This window comes from Centruroides vittatus, unplaced genomic scaffold (assembly GCF_030686945.1).
Source record: "Centruroides vittatus isolate TY-2023 unplaced genomic scaffold, ASM3068694v2 contig_1343, whole genome shotgun sequence".
NCBI lineage: Eukaryota > Metazoa > Arthropoda > Arachnida > Scorpiones > Buthidae > Centruroides > Centruroides vittatus.
The window spans coordinates 78,735-99,270 of NW_027120855.1; the positions used below are offsets into that span (position 1 = coordinate 78,735).

Below are 20,536 nucleotides of genomic sequence, written 5' to 3' on the forward strand. Positions count from 1 at the left end.
ACTTAGTAATTTACTGAGACTCATAGTGCCTACACGCAATCAGGGCCAGATTTAACAATCAGAGGCCCGTGGGCACAAATACGGTGGGGGCCTTTAAGAGTAGGCAAATTCGATGATTTAGAAAATTACACAAAATACTGTAATTTCAACTAGATTTCAACTAGGAAGTTGTAAATTTCATTTAAAAATAAGGTTATTGTAAACATGCATATATTTTATTGTGTAAAACTAATTATTTTAATTTAACTGAAAAATACCTATGTAAAATTTTTTCCCGAAATTTTCCGATATGTTTCATAGGTTTTTTCCCAGGTTTGGTTTTCTCTTCCTGTGGCCCTTATGATTAGGCCACACTAGACTGTCGTGGTAATAGGAAAAAAAAATTATGTTTAAACAGTTTTGTGGGGGCCCTGGGCACTGACCCCAAATGCCCTTATGTAAATCCGGCCCTGCACACGATATTATACTTGAATAAACAATAAATCACACTGAATGAGCTACCATTTTATTTGAGAAACTGTAATTTATAATTATCATCAACCATGTCAGGAGTGTCTTTTAAATATAGACGAAAAATGTTTGATGAAAATAGATTGTTTCAAGACGAATGCAAAGCTGACTATTTTGTAGTGCAAAAAAAACATGGTTTAGCAACTTGTTTGATCTGTTGTGAAAGTGTTATATTAAAAAAATATAATAATGCTCATCATTTTAACACTAAACACAAATTGTTCAATCATACTTTTCTTCCAGAATCTCTCATAAGATACAAAAAATTGGCTATTTTTAAAAAGTCATTGCACCATCAACAAAATATTAATAGCACAAGATGCAGCTGTAACAAAGGCATCATATGAAATTTGTTATATACTTGGTAAACATATAAAACCATTTACTGATGCTGAAATTATGAAGGAAAGTTTTTTAAGCATTTCCAATGTTTTGTTTGATAAATTCAGTAACAAAAGTCAAATAATTTCGGAAATAAGAAAAATCCAGCTTTCAAATTCTACCTGTGTTAGACGTATTGAAGATATTGCAAACCATATTTGTGATAACATAACTGAAGACTTGAAAAACTGCAAGTGTTTTAGTTTAGCTTTTACTCTAGCACGGATATTTCAGCAACATCACAATGCTCGGTTTTTGTTAGATACTGTACAGAACAAAATTCAATTTGCAAAAATTTTTTAAAATTCCTTCAGATGAAGGGCCAGACCAAGGGCAAAGATTATCTCAATACTATTTGCAATTTTCTAGAACAGAACAAGATAGATATAAAAAAAATTAGTTTGTGTGTGTACCGATGGCTGTTCTTCAATGACTGAATCCGAAAATGGATTTATTTCTCTACTGAAACAGAATTATGATTTGACAAATCTAATAACATTTTATTGCATCATTGATCAGGAAAACTTGGCTTCACATATTGCAAATCCTAAAGTAGATAATGTGATGAAAACTGTCATAAATATTGTGAATTATAACTGAGCACAAGAACTGAACCACAGAAAATTTAAGTCTTTCAGAGGAAGTAGGTAGTCAATACAGTGATGTTCTCTTACATACCTTGGTACGTTGGCTTAGCAGGGGAAAAGTTCTGGAAAGATTTTTTTCTTTGTGAAAAGAAATAATGCTATTTACTGCAAAATAATAAAATTTACAATGAACTGCAAAATGAGGAATGGTGGTGTATTGTAGCATTTCTGTGTGACATTACAGAGAAGCTTAACAGTCTCAATACTGGTTTACATGGTGAAAATAAAATAATTTCACAGATGGCGAATAAAATATTTGCCTTCGAAGAAAAATTAAACATTTATCATCAAGAAATACAAAACAAAATACTGCAAAATTTTCCAACCATGACAAAAGCTAAACAACATGATATTAATATTTCTCCTACAATTTTCTCCTGAAAACTATACAATTTTTTCAAACTATTTAACAGTGCTATCCGAGGAATTTAAACATAGATTTCATGATCTAAGAAAAATGAAAAATATGCTGTTGCTCATTGAAAATCACTGGCTCTTGGAACCGGCAATAATATCAGAACTGGCTGATATATTGGCATGTAATTACGCAGAGCTATTTGATGAATTTATTGAGATGAAGAACAATACACATGTGGAAGCTATTTTTAAACAAAAGAGAGCGGAAAATAATTATGTTGACTTCTGGAAAAAAGTGCCTGAACAATATAAGATTGTAAAAAGATGTGCTCAAATTTTACATTGTTTGCATCAATGTATATATGTGAAACGTCATACTCATAAATGAAATATGCAAAGAACATGTATAGAAACCAGCTTGCTGATTCACTCCTGGATGTCGTTTTATGAGTAGCATGCAGCAGTTACAAGCCTGATTTAAATGAAATTATGAAAAAATGTTCACAATACTAACAGTCACACTAATTTTCTAGGGTGAGTGAGAAATTATGTATGTTTATTATTATAATTGTTATGTTGCAGCCTGCGTGTAATAGCTAACGTGTGTACGTGGCCCGAGAAAAAAAAAAAAAAAAAGGTTGAGTATGGTGGACCTAGTTGCACACACCATTCCCACCACCTGACTACTTGTAACAGAAGCCAGCAGCGCAACCCCAGCACCAAGCACACCACAGTACAGTTCAATCAGCATTTGAACGCCTTATACAAAGATATTGCTGGCTATAGTGGTACCGAAATCGCGTACAGGAGATCTGGTACAATATATAAGTTGCTACGCAATGCGAACGATAAGATAGTTCAAAGCAGGGCCCGAGGAGTGTACAGTATACCAGTAAGAGATGATAAATTCTGAAGAAAGTTAAGTGTATACTGGCTTAACTAAATGATCAATATGAAAAAGGGCACGTGAGCATCAATATGACACTAAAAACAACAGGCATACCATCACCTTGTCCACATATGCCACTGACCCAGAAGTGCATGCAGACCTCCAGAACACCAAGTTAATTAGGCAGACCCATCAAACAGACCATATTCATATAGAGGCTTTGAAATACATAAAGCCAGCCTGACTGGCAAGTGTATTAATTTTAAAGACTGCAATATGATATTGCATGCTTGGAGGTACCTTTATGAAAAATTCAGGCAAAGATATCCTATATTAATTCACTCTGTACATCTTAAAAATGTGTGTGTGTGACAGGATCATACATTTACGAGTTTTAGTTGTTTTACTGTTTGAATTTGATTTATGTTATGGGTTATTCAAAATTTAAAATTGTTTTTTTCGAATAGTATTGTTCTAATGTACAATATGGAATTTGTTAAAAAATGCCAATGTAGGCCTTGGTGAAGACTGAAAACATTTGGAGTTTTCATTAATTTGTTACTGGTAGTTAAAGGTTTTGTTTCATTTGATTACCTCCAGTAATTTGGAAAAAAGATAGTTTAATAATTTTAACACTCCATACAATCACTTTGCTTGCTTCAGAGACATTTTTACAATTGGAGACTGACTTTGGCAAAATACACTTTTTTATGTGATAATGTAATTTCAATTGACAGGTTTCCTACATACTGTCCTTTTTGCAAATGCCATTCTGCTAGAAAGACAATGAAATAGTATCATCACTGATTTCTTTCCAAGCCTCCACAACCCACTCTACAACCTGCTGGTACGATGCAATTTTCATTTGCCAAAACACAAATACTTACATTTACCATTAGAAATCCATTCTTCCCATTTCACTCACAAGTGACTGTTCAGAAGATTTTTTCATTGTCCAGAGGCAGCAAAATAGGAGGTGAGAACCTTTATGAATATATAGCATATTAGTTGCTAGTTTCATCATAGATTCTACAATTTTATCACTGATGTGAGATTTCACACTGACCATTAGAAATAATTTGGTCATTTTGTAGCAATAGCTTGACCTTTCCATATATTCTTCAACAAAGATTTTTAATGTTATCACCCATCAGAAACATAGAGTTTTTATTTGAATGGCCAAACCATTACATTCAAATAATAACTCATAAAATCTGCTATCCCAAAGCCAGAGATTTTTCATTATAATGAATGGTTATTAAAAATGAGCAAATGCAGTCATAAAAATTCTAAACACCACATCTTACAATTATCATCCATTCTTGTAATTTCGATGCTACTGCATTCCATCCTCTTGGAAGCCATCCAAATAACAATGTCAAAATGCGCAACGAAAGCCAACAGATGTAAAGACCACAAGCAGCTGTATATAATTCATGAACTTTTGTATTTCCCATCCAGAGTTTCATCAACTTTCGTCCAAAAAACACTAAAATAATAATAAACTAATAAATACATAATTATATGTATATTTTATAACAAAAATAAAAAATTATATTTTACTTAAACAAGTAGTAAATAATCAATTATTATAAAATAATTTTGTTACAAACTGTATACATATACTGTATGTATACTGATATAACTAACACTGATGTTAATTATTAATAATACCATATTTTCATAGAATGACAAGCATGCTGGTCTATCCAGGGAGACCACGAAATCAGATATTTTCGTGTGGTAAAAACAGGCATGCTGGTTTAAGTGAGGTTATACATTACTCTCTAGAGCAGGGATAGTCAACCTTTTTATCCCTACCGTCCACTTTTGTATCTTTGTTGGTAGTAAAATTTTCCAACCACCCACCGGTTCCGCAGTAAGTTAATTTAGCGCAACTGCAAAGTATTCATAATTTTTGAATGGCAGTTTAGTAAAAATATGTAGTTAAATTTATCTTTTTATTTATATTTTGCATATGTTTATAATACACAGAAATTTTTTTTGTCAATCCACAAGTGTTTTTTTTTTTACGTCAAACTGAAAAAAAGTAGCTAAACCTGGCAACACCAACCCCATCACGAAATGAACTCAACTCAAGTGATGGCCGCTGTTACAGTACAACCTGCTCTGTCAGCAAGTCATAGATGCGCAGTGATAACAGAAAGTAGCTTTGGCATCGGACAAAACCCCAACCGACCACCACGAAAGCTCAAATTGACCACTAGTGGGTGGTAGGGACCAGGTTGACCACCACTGCTCTAGAGGGTGCATTAAATAAGTGAATAAGTTTTTATTCTAAAACTGTCGGCATTACATCAAAAACGATTATTATATGTTTAATTTCATCATCCTTCTAATAATGTAAAATACTCATGATATTCTGAGAGTTTTTATTATGTGTATTTTATGTTATTTGATTCAAAAACACAAAAATAAACATATTAAATTTTAAAAACTAGCAGTAAATTATCTCAGCTTTACAATGATTAACATCTGATTTGTGTGATTTTTGAGAGAAAGGTGTTATTTTTAAGGTCTGGGTAGATGGTGGACGTAGCCCACACTAACAACAACAACAACAACTACTACTGCTACTACTATTAGTATTACTACAACCACCACTGTCAATAAGTCGTTAACTGTTTTATTATCTTGTAAACTAGAATGCTCTTCCTGATTTAACAATTAATTGATTTTTAATTGATTTTACAATAAATTAAAAATTAATGTTGTTATTTTATTGTACTAAGAAGAATGTTTTCTTTAATGTTTAATTAACAATTAGTTTTGTTAGATCTGGTTAATTTTATATTTTAGTTGCAGTTTAACCAGCATGCCAGTCATTCTGCAAAAATACAGTAATACAAATTGTGGTTCAGTAACATCAAGCACAGTCATTACAATTAAAAATATGTAACAGTTTTTCTTAAACTTGTGATAATATTTGATCTTTTATCATAATTTCTATTCTTTTCTCATTTATATATTTTATGTTCTATGATTTTTAAAATATTTATCCAAATTCAATAATATCCTAATAAATGTCATAACAACAAATTTTAATTAGATATACAAAATTATATCATCAAGTTGATTTACTTGAAGCTTCTTTTCCTTTGATCATTGTGTTTTGTAAATCATGTCCTTATTTTATCAAATTATAAATCATACAGGAACATATTTAACATAGACAGACAAATTAAGTTCTTTTGTTTTTATAATTAATTTTTAAAAATATTTTTATTTAATACTAGTTGTGTTACCTGTCGTTGAAAGGAGATATTTATTTCGTAACGATGGTGGACTGCACGCCGATCTCTTTCGTAAGCAAGAAACGAGAAAATTCACATCCAGGCGTTAAGTGTTAACAAAAGAATATCGCTATAATCACTAGCGCTTTCCCTAGTGATTATAGCGATATTCGTGTTTATTTGGGAGGCCTTTCTTACTGCTGCACTAAATCCGTGCAACACGCCCACACTTGATTTGCCTGTTATGTGGGTTAACTTATATAACAGATTAAAACAACACCTCTAGCTCCAATTTCAGTAATTTATAGCACATGCGCTACGTCACCACGCGCGCACATTTAAATTTCTTCTCGCTCTGTTCCATCGGTGAGTGTGTTCCAAAGTTCTAAAGCGGTTTTTGCATTTCAAAAATTTTTTGATTCGAAAGAGGATTTTATCCGTTTTTATCCACCTGAGGAAGACGAAAATAGTTTCGTCGAAAGCGCTAGTGATTATAGCGATATTCTTTTGTTAACACTTAACGCCTGGATGTGAATTTTCTCGTTTCTTGCTTAAGATATTTATTTGGTGAAATTATATTTACTTACCTAAACAGTATATCTACAGAGAATTGTTTGTTACAAATTCATTATATTCCTATTAAAGGTGTGGAATATTTTCTAGATAAACTTATTGAATAACCTTCTGACATACAACATTTATGTTTTATCATCACGAGCACAAATGAACAGATCTGCAGCTACTAATATGTGAGCACACAACAGAGTTGCCATGTGAAAAGCAACTGCATCCTGGGTCAAGTCCCACAACTCTCGGGCTTTGGCCTCGAGACTCATTAATGGTCATTGCAAAGCATAGACCAACTGGAAATTGTAGGCATTTACATTCAAATGGGTAGTTTGTCAGGATTTATTGTATGCTATTAAATGATATATCCGTCCTTCAATTTTGAATGTTGGCATGAAATTTCTTTCTAGTATTTCAGTGGCACCAAAACTTGTCATTTTGAAGGCCCTACTAAAAAATTTTGAAGGCTACTTTAAAAAATGTTAGTGTCAGGATAGTCCCATTTAATAGTGATAGAAAAAGTTTGGGGGAAGTACAACCTCCAGTTTAACTTTGCCAGAAGAGCAGCAAATCCCCTGTGATTCATTCTTCCACTTCAGAGCACTGCAATACCCACATTTTTATCTATAGACCTAATATTAACTGATGATAAATAGTCTAAGAGTGTATCATAAATGATTTCAGAGTTAAAGAGTTTGGAGTTCATAAAGCATTTCAGAGTTTTTTGCACCAAGGATTTGTCATTTTTTAGTAGACATAATCTTGTCTCATGCAAATATAGCTGGGTCTAACGAATCATTAACACAGTATGTAACAATTCAAAATGCCCATTAAGGAAAGGGTTAATGTATACACATACTGCCATTTAGTATGATTACGTCACTTTTTTTAATGCCTCAAAGATTTTGCTAATTAACTAATTATAATTTAATGTCAGTTCTTAAAATGTAATAGTAAACGTCAATAATACACTTTTCTTAGAGATAATGCCTTGACAGTAAGTACTGATTTGTGTGTTGCCATCTATTGAAAAGAGAGACAAACACAGACAGAAATCTGTTGCAGTTTAAATTAATTAATGTGGATTTCGAGATGATATGCATCTACAAACATTCTTCTGAACCCACAGATTCAAAATATGAAGTTTGGTTACAGTATGTTACGGCATTTTTCCATGATGCATTTCTTGCTGAACAAATGCATCACGGAAACAGCAGTCAAAACATTTGTCTCTGAACAAATGTTTTAACCACTACAGTTTTGTTTATATAGAAGATTTTTATGAAATTTATAAAATATATGTAGGTTTGATTAGTGGTAAACATTCCAGGGATCATAAAGATGGTACAGTTAAAATTTGGTAACGATTGGTTAAGTAGTTTTTGCAGTTAGTTGGAACAAATGAAAATACGTTCTTAAAACGTAAAAACACGTAAACAGATAATAAAAATAGCTTCTTTACTTGCCATGTCCAATCACCAGGAACAAACTATTCTCCACAGCAGAGACGACCTTTCTTTAGAGGCTACGCCTCTGCCAAATTATGTAAAACAGTCTAAAATTGATGGTGATTGGACATGGCGAGTAAAGAAGATATTTTTATTATCTGTTTACGTGTTTTTACGTTTTAAGACTGTATTTCCGCCAGCCCTATTTTACAAAGAAAATACGTTCTCTTTATATAATAGTATAAATTTAATTTTAATTATAGTTTTTTTATACCTCTTTTATACTACAAGACTCTTAATGAATTCGGAGGCCGTCAACCCGTAGGGATTATTGTTAAAAGAATCGACCAAGGCTGTTACATCCAGTACAGTTTACCAAAAAATAATGATATCATCAACATACCTCCTATACAATCAGATGTTGGGGAGGAATTGAGGGAGGACCTTATTCTCTAACAGTCGCACAACATCAATCCACGGGCATAAATTTTAAAGAGGAGATGGTTTTGTCATTGGCCTGCAGGAGTTGATTCACAGCATGCTCTAGCCGCTCGTTGTATACGGGCAGGCCGTCACATCGCACACGTGCAACCTAATTTTTGTAAATCGTTCGAACTCAAGATCAAACTCTTAGTTCACAGCATTCGTTTATCGAATTTCCATCTAAAAAACCATTAAGAACCTGAAGCTGAGCCCAGAAAGAGTTTAAAAATGTTTGTTTTTCGATGTTTTTCAAAATTCCTTTTGACGTTATCACACTCTATATTGGTTCTGAGTGCATAATATTTTGTTAAATAATTCTTTAGTTTAAAGCTTCACCTGAACGTTTCAATCAATTTTTTTTTTTTTTTTTTTTTTTGATAACTTGAAACCGTGTTGTGTTTCTATTGTTGTTTCTCATACACAATGCAGTGTAATTTAGCCAACACTTGGCTTCTTTTCATCTTTATTTTAGTTGACATATTGGTAAAATGACTTTACCAATAATATCAACTAAAATAAAGATGAAAGGAAGTCAAGTGATTGAAACATCAATCAAAATATTATTACATAGGTGAAACAGGTAATACATTAAAAATTTGTTTAAGAGAGCATAGAAGTGTTGTGAACTAGGATTACACCAACTCAGCAATATCTGCAATCATACCAGCTGCAATCATGCAGGCTGCAAGACCTCACTTGCACTTGACAGTGTCAAAATTATTAAAAGAAAATTCTTTGAACATATTGAAATTAATAAAATAAATGCAATTCATAGAATGAATATAAACACTGCTGTTGTCATCAGTGAGAACTGGCAGCCACTACTACCATAACAGACAAGTCCATTTTAACATGTTCTTCCCCCCACCCATTTTAATCCACTGTATTGTACAAAATATTCGATTTTGTGATATACATACAGCGAAAGCTTTTACACCTTATTTATTAACCAGATTTTATTGGTTTTAAGGTTTTTATATCCATTTATTTGTCCATTTTAACAAAACTATATTTTTATAGGTATGCCTTTTTTTTTATTTTCTTCACAATATTTTATTATTTATGTATTTACTTATTTTATAAATTTCTTTCAGTTTTACTTGTACTAGCCCATGAAATTTATAGGTTTTAACAAAATATTGAAGTTATATAGTTTTCACATTATGTGAAATGTATACATTCAAAATGCATATTAGAGTCAATAAAATTGAAATGATAAAACAGTCACGTTAAAGTCATTTGTGGTCATTATAATAAGTTTGGTTTTGAGGCATATTAATAGCCAATTGAAAATTTACAATAGTTATTCAAACAAGAAGCAATTTTTACTAGATTAAAATCTCATAAGCAATCTCTCCTTGTTTATCTCAATTCAATAAATTCATAGATGATGAAAACAAAATGATAAAAATTTAGAAAAACAAATGATAAAAATTTAGAAAAACGAAATAATTCAATTAAACCAGTTAAAAAGCAATACAATTTGAAGCAGAGAACTTGCATCATGCTTTTAAATGTAAAATAGTTGCAATTCCACATGTAGTTATGCATTATTTGGCATTTAGAGGTACAGTTAATATATTATTTACATCTTAAAGTTGAAAACTGGTTAGGACTTATCAAACTAATTGTGCATTTCAATCCAATTTTAAAAAATCATCTGATAGGCTTCTCAGAAAAAACATACCACACTATCAAAATATGTATCTCTGTACACTGTTTGAAATGAGTTAATAAATGATAAGGGACTGAAAACAGAACAAGCATGGTAAAAGATGCAAGATGACATTCAATTATTGTCAACTGAACATCTGATATTAATTAGCCATCAAAAACAATCATCAGTGATTTTGAAATATAGACATGCTATCAAACTTGGCATTAAAATTAAGAAACATTACTTTTTTGAATATAAGAAATACAATAAAACTTTACTCAATCATTCCAGATTTTATCATTTTCTCAGAAATGTCATTTAATTTCTAGAGTCCCTAAACAAATCCTATTTAGACTATAAAAATTAAACCTGTATCAACTGTTCCTCATTTATCACTTTTCTGTTAATTGTTTTAAAAAAAAGGCAAAAAAAAACACAAAATGTTAGCATAAATTAGTAGTAGTAACAGCAGTCAAAAAGTTTCTGAAATATAGCTTAGCAAATAGCAGTTCAGTCTGCATATAATCTGCCAGAAGACGGGAGAGAAGGAGAGGAATAGAGCGGTGATTGTGACGACAAAGCCGAGCTAGTTTTACCAAAGCATTTTGAGCATTTTTAAACTCCCTATTTTGGTATTCACTCGGCAGAATGGCAAAAGTTTTAAAAAAAAAAAAAAAAAAAAACGAACATTTTCAGTCTTCTTCTAAAACCTGCTTTTGGTCACAAATTTCAAATAGGTAGAATGTTAGACTTTCCATGTATTTCATGCATTAGAATATATATAAGAGCTTTTACATAATTTTTAATTTCAAATAAATAAGAAATTTTATTAATTGGAAAAATAATTTAATTTTATGAGTAACTTGAAATTCTGAACACCTTTACACTTACCTGGTATAGTTAGCATTCCTAAACTTCCAATCATTAAACTTGCACAAATCAGAGTCAGTAGGCAAATTATCTAACATAAAATAAAGCAATTATATTAAAAATCCTTCTTTATCATCAAGAAGAGTAATACCTTGACTTATACTGAATTCAACTTTGTCAGTTTTCAAGCAATCAAAATCAAAAGTAACTTTATAAATACTTTTCAACAATGTTGCCAGATAATTTCCACATAAATAATAAATAAAAAATTTTCAGTTTTCTTTTGTTAGTAATAAAATAATAAAATAAGTAATAAATAAAAAATAAAATAAAATGCAATATAAACAATTATTTCGTGTTACATTTAATGTATCAGTAAAGGGCGCTTTCATAGTTCTAGGTGTGGTAGATATGGCTTGTGTCTGAATCAGTAAATATATGTATTGTATATTTTTCTTTCTTATTTTTTTGTGTATATTTCAAAACTGAGCTGTAAAGCCAAAAGACTGTTATAGCAGAAAGATATATAAAGAGGACTGAGTGCATTTTAATTTTTTTCTGTTGTCTGTTTAACTTAAATGTATACATGTCAATTAATGCTAAGACAGTTGCATATTAGGGGTTTTATAACGTCTAAATTATTTTTAGGAGGTAATTTAACGTACATTGTTTTTCGACTTAAGTCTCGTCCTTCTGGAACGAATTACCAATGTGGGGAGAGACATTACTGTATATTAATCATTTGGTAACATTTTATTGCTCGTGAAACAGTATAATTAAATGTATGTTCTTTGTTACTTAGCATAAAGTTTCTAAAAAGACTTTCTGATAAACATACAGTGAAAGCCTTTAACCTTACTTGTTCAGCCTTTACACCTTACTTTTAAGACCATCTCGCATAATGCACCGGATACAGGACTTCGGGTCATTAAAAATGACCGAAAGCATTTGAAAAGATAATAAAACGACTACATTTTAAGAGGTTTTTTGAGGTTTAGTTGTTTTTACAAAGTGCAATTAGAAAAGAGTGTAAGAACAGAAAATGCATTCAAGTATATTTGTGAGCATTAAAACCAGATAAACATTTTTATTCAATAAAACTTGCATAAACATATTACTTTAAGATAAACAACAACAAATAAAAATTTCAAAAACCTTTAGAATAAAATATTTAGGACGTCTGTATGGTTGAAATCCAGTTGGGCCATTTCCTTGCAATAGAGCTTGATGAGCTGCTGCTAGAGCACCATGTTGAAAACCTTGTTCCCGAGGTTGGTCATTCAACTGTTCCGGTTGAATTACTGGCTCAAGATTCTGTAAAATAATTATGTTAGTAATTAAATTTTTAGAAATAACATTATAATTCAATCAACAAAAAATATGTCTATTATGTAAACTAACCGAAAAGAAATTCACATCTCCAATCTTTAAAATTTTATATCCTGCTAAACTGTAATCTTAAGAATGTTCGTTGTAACCAAGCATTTTGGGCAATTATCAAGGTAGAAATTATAAAATAAACTTTGTCAATATTGTTTGAAGCATACTGATGCTTCAAAATAAAAACTTTTCTGTCAAACATTTCTATCTTGTATAAATGATCTTCTATAGAATTAATACCAATTATCAAAATACTGGATTAATAAATAAATAAATTACAGCATTGACACCAATAATCAGTAAAGGAAACAAAAATTTTATTGTAAGTAATGTTTCCTTCCATATATAACAGATAGTGTCAAGTTTAACTGATAGAACATATAACGTAAAAACAATAAATTAATCACATACTCAGAACCAATTACAGTGTGCACAGAAACAAAACAAAAATGAAAAAACTAATGCGAACGTTTTTGAACTCCATCAAAGTTCTTCAGACATTGTAACAGTTACTGGATGGATCATCATAAGGCTTTTTAGAATATAAATTCGAACAAACGTTTGAATTACAAGCACGAAAAATTAAAAACCCACGTCAAACCTGTGCATTCAGATTCCCAACAGGGACTAAGCAAATGATTAAATCATGTTGTCAATCAACTCTTGCCAGGCCATTGACAAAACCATCTCCTCCCCAAAATTTATGCATGTTGATGTGAAAGTAGATTTAAATATCTGGATGGCCTCCAACCATCTGAGGTGTTCCGAGGGAGGCAAAGAGAGAGTGGGTTCGGCCCCATTAAAGTCTGCCACGATGTCTGGATCTGCAGTGTATGTAGAGAGGGCCGCAGTAGTTCTCTCATGCCATATATCAACAAGATGCTCTTGTAACCTGATTCCCTTGGAGCATTTAGTTGACCCAATGTATACCAGGTCTCTATCATATCTGTTGTCCCTAATGGGAACACTATATATGCCAGGGAGTCTGTTAGAGTTGGGAAGGTCCTTCCCATTCCAAAGTATGTCAAAAATAGTTGGGCATCGGGCATCTCCTAAAAGTGACACACAACCTGGCATTTCCTGGCAATTTCGGCATATAAGGATCTTAAGTACAAGTTAAAGATAATAGGAACCCATTCTACGTCCTTGCATTAGTTATCACTCAGCAGGTCAACTATGAGGGTGTGTCCTGAAAGCATCTGATGATAACATTCAATCAGCCCACACGTAACATTGCGATAACCATGCACAGAGGCTATGTGCACTATAAATGTTAATTTGGCTGCAAGAGCTTGGGGAGCGGAGGAATGTGTAAAGGCTCTTCTAATTAATGCCTTGTATGCTGCAATTTTGTAAAGGAATAGATCACATGACTCCCACCTGTATGTACAAAGACACAGAACCTGGTTTACAGAATACTAAGGTGTACAAATATGTCGCACTAACCTTGTATAGCTTTGCAGATAATATTTAGAATGTAACACTAATGTTTTTGACCATTTTTAGGGTCTTCTTCAGGCATTCTATAAATTTTTCTGGTGCAATATGAGTTTGATTCTGATTTTTAAATGTTTCAGTCTCCAATGCTTCTAACTTCGAAATTTATTTTTTAAAATTTTAAAATTTAAATCTCCCAAAGACGGCGCAGGCACACTTTTAAAACTCTTGGATAAACTGGAGTCGCTTTTAAAATCATCTGCATTTGAGAGTTTGTCCAGTCTGAACTGAGGGAACTGTGTCGCAAACATGGTGAGTCGCTTGACATGGCTAAAAAACATATATTTGAAACAGTTACATAAAAGTTGAAAATTTCTGACGGGATGAGGAGGAGGAGTTGAGCATAACTGGTGACATGTTGTTGAAAGGAAATGACAACTTGTTTAAATCAGCACTGGCCCAGGCATACAGTTAAAGCAGAGTCAATGAAAGAGCTAGGTAATGTGGTGCCATCTAGTGGGGATGAGAGACATAAACGTGCTTCCTTTCAACTCTGATAACTTTTCCATAGTTCAATCAAAACTCGCCAAATTCTGCAAAAGTATGAAGCAAACTGTATGGCAATATATTCCAAAAAGCAGCACCCAAAAATGTCAAAATACTTTTTTGTTATTAAGAATCAAAAGCAAAAGACAACATTTTTGTTTTTTGAATATATCTTTCCTCAGAGTTAATTATATTTTGCAAGAAATAATTTATCCACATGCCAGGGTTCTACTGAACATTTTGATACCAAAATCATCAGAATGTCACATGCAAATTTTTTTTAAATTAGCCCCATAGTGCAAAAGTTACCCCAGAAGCCTGAGCTCACTTACTGCTTTGCCCAGGCTAACTATCACTAGATATGTAATCCATTATGTCTTCCACAACTCCTTCAATTCATAAATATAATGAATGCAATTCTTTCTGTAGTTATTAATATTTCAATGATTTAGTTGTACTTTCTCGTGGCTATTTCTGCAATTAGTTAGAATGTCAGTAATTGAATTCAAAACTCTAACAGAATGTAACTATTTGTATAATTCACAGAGTAATCACAATTTTCTTTGTGCGTGTGTGTGTGTGTATTTCAATAGATCAAAACTTAGACATTTAGTTTTTTTTCATTAAATTACTAGGAAAAGTGACAAATATAACAAATTGTTTTTCAATGACCATCTAAAAATAATTTGAACAAGTTTTCTCAAAATATTTCACTTTTTAAACAATGGAAGAATAAAACTGAGATTTAATTTTTAATAGTGTTAAATAAAAATTATTAAAACTCTTAATTTCATAATTATTAAATATTTGTAAGAAATTCATATGTAGTTTTATTTGAATAAAAAATGTGTATTAAAGTTCCCTTAATATATTAATAAAATTTCAAACTTAAAGCAATTGTAATGTATGAGTCATTCACATCACAGAACAATATACCTACTCAGATAATTTTAAAATATATTAACATTAATAGTTAATATATAAACACACATTATACCTGATTATCAACTGGATCAGATCCAAGCAGATATGAACGAAGATCCAATATGTAAGAAACACCAACACACCAGGCACGCACAAAAGTTTTCAGCCAGAGTCTCGTATGGCCTTGTTCTAATAACGCCGGTAATACGACTTGTAATAATACAAGTTCTAGAGATAATTCGCTAACTGGAGTTTCACTAAAAATCAGATAAAACACTATGTAATTGTGATTTTTGATGATAAAAATTTGAAACAAAAAATACAAATTTTATTTATATTTTATATTCACTTTATTATAATTAATAGATAATGTCAATTTCTTAAAATACAATAACATCACAATAATGCTCTTGCAAGGTCACAGGAAAGTCTCAAAATTACTAGAATACAATGAAAAACAGGAACAGACCACACAATCCAGGAGCTAAATTCACAAAAGTGTAGTTGCTAAAATAAAAACAATACTTTGTCATTATAAGGTATAATGAGCTTCAAATCTATTCACAAAACACTTTGTTAAATAAGTTTCTGATACAGATTAATGACATTTTATATGGTAATGGCATGAACTTTCAGATCCAACACACAAATGCTGGAGTTTTATTGTCCATCATGTGTTTAATTCAAAAACTTAATGGTACTTTTATTTTGTATTCAATGAAATCACCAATACTGATGATACAAATTTGTCTTCTTTGAAATAAGAATATTTTTGACAAGTTAATAAGCATCTCACTTTTTAATATCATTTCTACATAAAGTTCCTTATTCTTGCAAGAATTTGGATTTGATAGAATTATAAACTTTTGCCTTTTAATTTCTAATATACAGTTTTTCATTTTTTAAATGATTTACTACATAACTATTAAAGTTTTTATGTCAATATATTAAGTAATATAATTAAGTTTAATAATAATAATGTAGTTAATAAAAAATAATTATACAAAGATGGTTCATCTGTAATGAACTGAATTAAAGAGACTACCACTTGATAAACATAAAATACAGCTACTAAAGAAAATTTAACACAACATATGTTTCAAAAGAGCATAGTGTTATAAAGAGGAATGTGCATTCCATAATTATAAAAATAATATAATCATAATTTTATTCAGTAATTGCTAACTTATTTTGTAACATTTTTTCAATGAATTTATCTAAAAAATATTTTTAATCTGTATTGAATTTTTTTACTGTGCTGCAGTTGGTTTAATACACAATACACTGATTCAATTACATATTATTATTATTATTATTATAAATACTTCAATTTCTACCCATAACTGAAACAGCATATAGCATTAATCATTACTATGATTCATTACATTGTAAAATACAGAATGTACTCGAATGCAATTCATTTCATGATCAATACCATAGAAGTGAGTCACCTAGACTGAGTTCCTAGGCTTTATTCTTTCAATTAATACTACACATGTACGGTCAAATCTGGATATGCTGCCACTGTCAATTTGGCAATGTTTTTAGCTGATAAATGAGACTGGTGGCATAGCAAAATGATCTGGTGGTCCTTTCAGTAAGTAAACGGCTGTAAGGTTTTTCCAACTGTGTGGTATACCAATGCTTTCACATAGTGAAGACACCCTATCTTATAGTCAAAGATAGGGTTGCTTGCCATTCTTGTGTTTTGTCAGGATAATGCAAGAGGATGGAACTGTTTGGGGTAGTGGTGAAAGACACAGAATTACACAGTTTAATAAATGAACTCTCATTCATTATAATAAAAAATACTTACAATCACAGATCACTTCGAGATAGTCTGAGGGCAAAAGAGAACAAAGTCAAAATTCCAGTCAAGTCCACTACTGTGAGGAATAAAGCTAAGCAGAAAAGTTTCATTTACTTTGCTGGTTCTTCCTTCAGAAACTTGTTCAGAAACTTTCTCACCCTGCAAGAAGATAAACAGTGTCTGAACACTGTTGATCTTCTTGCAGGGTGAGAAAGACCAAGCCAAGATATTCAATCTCTGTTGTGAGAAGAAAACTAGGTTCCTTCTAGGTTCATTCACTAGACTTAAAGAACCCTGTGTTGTTGGATAGCACAGATTTTTGTACAGTTTGCCCCAAATTCTGAGTTTGGATTGGTTGAAATCCATTGTTTCTCTCATCCTGATTAGTCCCTGACCTGCTTTTAGGGACTAAATTTGGGTTGCAGTGGTAGCCACCCCTTTTCACCCTGATGTTAACCTGCTCTTCCCAGAGTTCAGTTATGTTTCCTTAAACAATAACCCATAAATTAAAGAAAACTGTGTTTCTCTCCCATTTTGAAAAGTATGCACCTGTGTCCACAATATTCTCATATACATCTCCCTCTGAGAAAATAGTTACTTTTTCAATTCTGACCCAATATTAGGTAACAAGCAAAAGTTTTATATTCATGTCGCTAACCTTCTGTCACACAATCAACATGCTGGAAATGTAACAATTAAGTTTTACAACACTAAATTCCTTCATTTTCACCAATTTCATGAAAAAGATATATCAGCCAAATATTGATGCAAGTTCAGTGATTACATCCTCTGCACTGTTCGGTTAAACAGTTGCTGACATTCGTGCAATATTGACAGTAGTGTAATCTGTTATTATAAAAGTACAACTTCTTAAATTGTCCCTTAATTTCAATTCCAATTAAATTTTTGTTACACAATTAAAATTATTAACAATTAAATTAAAAACAACAATGCACTGCAAATTATCCTTGCAACAGTCTTCCGACCTTTAAACTATGTGAACTCTGCCATAATTTCCCTCATGTGGAGGGCTTATCTTCTCCCTTCCAACCAAGCAACTAGTAGAAGAGTTGCAACTCATTAGCAGAGCTATACAAAAAGCTGGATATTCCCAATCTAAATTCCATTTTCTCCAAAATCATGTTAAAAATAAGCTATTTTCACAGTCTTTTCTTAGTAACAAAGAGGATCTAAAAGCAGCACATCCTGCAATACCGTTTTTAGGCCCCGTTTCTCTAAAAATAGTACATCTTTTTAGAAGGAATGATTTTCTTTTTACTGTTAACCACACAACCAACACTAGGAAGACTATTATGCAATGACAGAGATATTTTTAAATTGAATAAAACATCTGGGGTCTATCAAATTCCACTAAAACATGACCTGTCAAGAGAAGAGACTAGCTACATAGGGGCCACAAATGTTAATTTCTCTCATCCTAGAACATCAAGAGGACAACAGAAATAATAGACCGTCAACGGAATTGGCAAAAAAAGTGCTTGAGCAAGATTATCAGCCGCTCTGGGTCCAAACAAAGTTACTCAAATGGTGCAACAATTGGAAAGAACTATTTATTAGGGAGAACCTCTACATATCAGCTTTAACACCATGCAACACAGCAACTCTTGAAATCCCACCAATATGGACAACTTTATTCAAGCAATCTAATCTACATCTCTAGAACATCATTATCGCTCTCTACACATATTTGGAGATATTACGTCACTCTTATTGTTGTTCAAAAAAATTTTACAATTCTTATTCTATTTCAAATTCATATTGGTATTCCATCCAAGCACTTTGTATAATTTCATACGTTCTTCAAAAGCTCAGAATTTGAAAACCGTTGTATTCAATAGTCACCTGACAATGGTAGCTTTATGCTATCGAAAGTGCTTGTGAACTCATTTATACTTTAAAGTCACTGTTGGTAATGCCACAACACGTAAGTGTAATTACATTATACAGTTAAGTGTTGGTGTGAAGTGCACAGTACTATTATCATTCAATCTGTCAAAAATGTTCAAATTCAGTTGAAACAGTGACTTGTGTACATTAAGAAGCCGAACTATCCTAAAACAGAACAATAACATTCCTTCATAAAAAAATTTAAACAGTTAGCTAACTGAAAGTGAGCATTTAAAACAGATAATAATATGGCATCAGAAACATGTAAGATAATATTTCATAGTATTGATATTTTGAAAACAAATTTTATCAATATTAGATTATTACGAGTTCTCTCAAATTATAACCTTCCCTAACTAATACAATGTTTTTAAAGATGCAAAATGTTTTACAATTTAAATGTACCAATTGATAATAGTGATATAACTGAAATTCTAACATTTTGGTCTACTTTATACATCATCCGGAATAATAGATTCAGAAGTTACTGTAATAAACAATGAAATGACAAAAACTGGCAAGCAGTACCTCCAGCAAATTTCTTAAAAATAAACAGAATTTCTGCAATCTCTCTAATTTAGCTCTTAATAATTTTTAAGTTCATTTCACTCAATGCACATCATACAATGTATATCATGTATGGTACCTATGTATAGGTACCTAAGCTTATATAAAAGAATTTGTAAACTTTTGACCATTTTACTGTTCACTCCGTAAATCTGGCAGCACTGTTTACAGCATATATTCAAAAACAACATTGAAAGGACTTTTTGTCTACCCAATAACAGTTGGCAATCGGTGAATGGCGTATTAGAGGAAATTTCCTATTCTTTTACCAAAAGAAGTAACCGAACATATTATGTTCGGTTACTTTTTTGGCAGCCAGAGAGAGTAGCATGCTATGAGAGGTGGTTTATTGACATTTAACTGTATATATTTTTAAAATGTATTTATTTAAATAAGATTAAAAATTTAAATTACCTTGATAATATTACATTATAAGGTAGAAATCCAGGAAATACTTTTTCAATAATTCTCACAGGAATCCACACCATAATAAGTACAGTCGTACCAAATGTCACCAACGAAGCTAGAAGTCGACGAATGTGGCGTAAAATTGGTAAATGAATCATCTGAAATAATTTTAGATACTATTGTCAATACAATCTATTACATCAATTTTGCAAAATATCTGTATGTATAAACAGTTATGTTAAACTCATTTATTGAAACTAAACAGTCAAAAGAAAACATCAGTTAACAAACACATTCAAAATCTTATTAAAAAAAATAAAATACTTTATACACTAAGACATTAAAATTTGATTCTAAAAGCCTGTGAAACCAATAGATAAACAATTAATTTTAAGCATCATCAACTTACTTTTTAAAGTACAGTGGGGTATGCTAGAATGAATGATGTTACAACATAGGAATGCTATAATGAACAGTTTTTATCTACAAAATC

The 20,536-nt window shown here is 31.4% G+C and overlaps 1 protein-coding gene across 1 annotated transcript in view; it reads right to left on the minus strand.

Annotated features, from left to right (window-relative positions):
* The window catches only part of LOC136990837 (E3 ubiquitin-protein ligase MARCHF6), a 199,383-nt gene that overhangs the window by 52,285 nt on the left and 126,562 nt on the right, over positions 1-20,536 (minus strand). Inside the window, exons 14-18 of the mRNA XM_067289284.1 lie at positions 20,050-20,201; positions 15,424-15,607; positions 12,219-12,377; positions 11,085-11,154; positions 4,092-4,273 (exon numbers count right to left, since the gene is read on the minus strand). Of these exons, the coding sequence (XP_067145385.1) occupies positions 4,092-4,273; positions 11,085-11,154; positions 12,219-12,377; positions 15,424-15,607; positions 20,050-20,201 (747 nt within the window). The remainder of the gene's footprint in view (positions 1-4,091; positions 4,274-11,084; positions 11,155-12,218; positions 12,378-15,423; positions 15,608-20,049; positions 20,202-20,536) is intronic.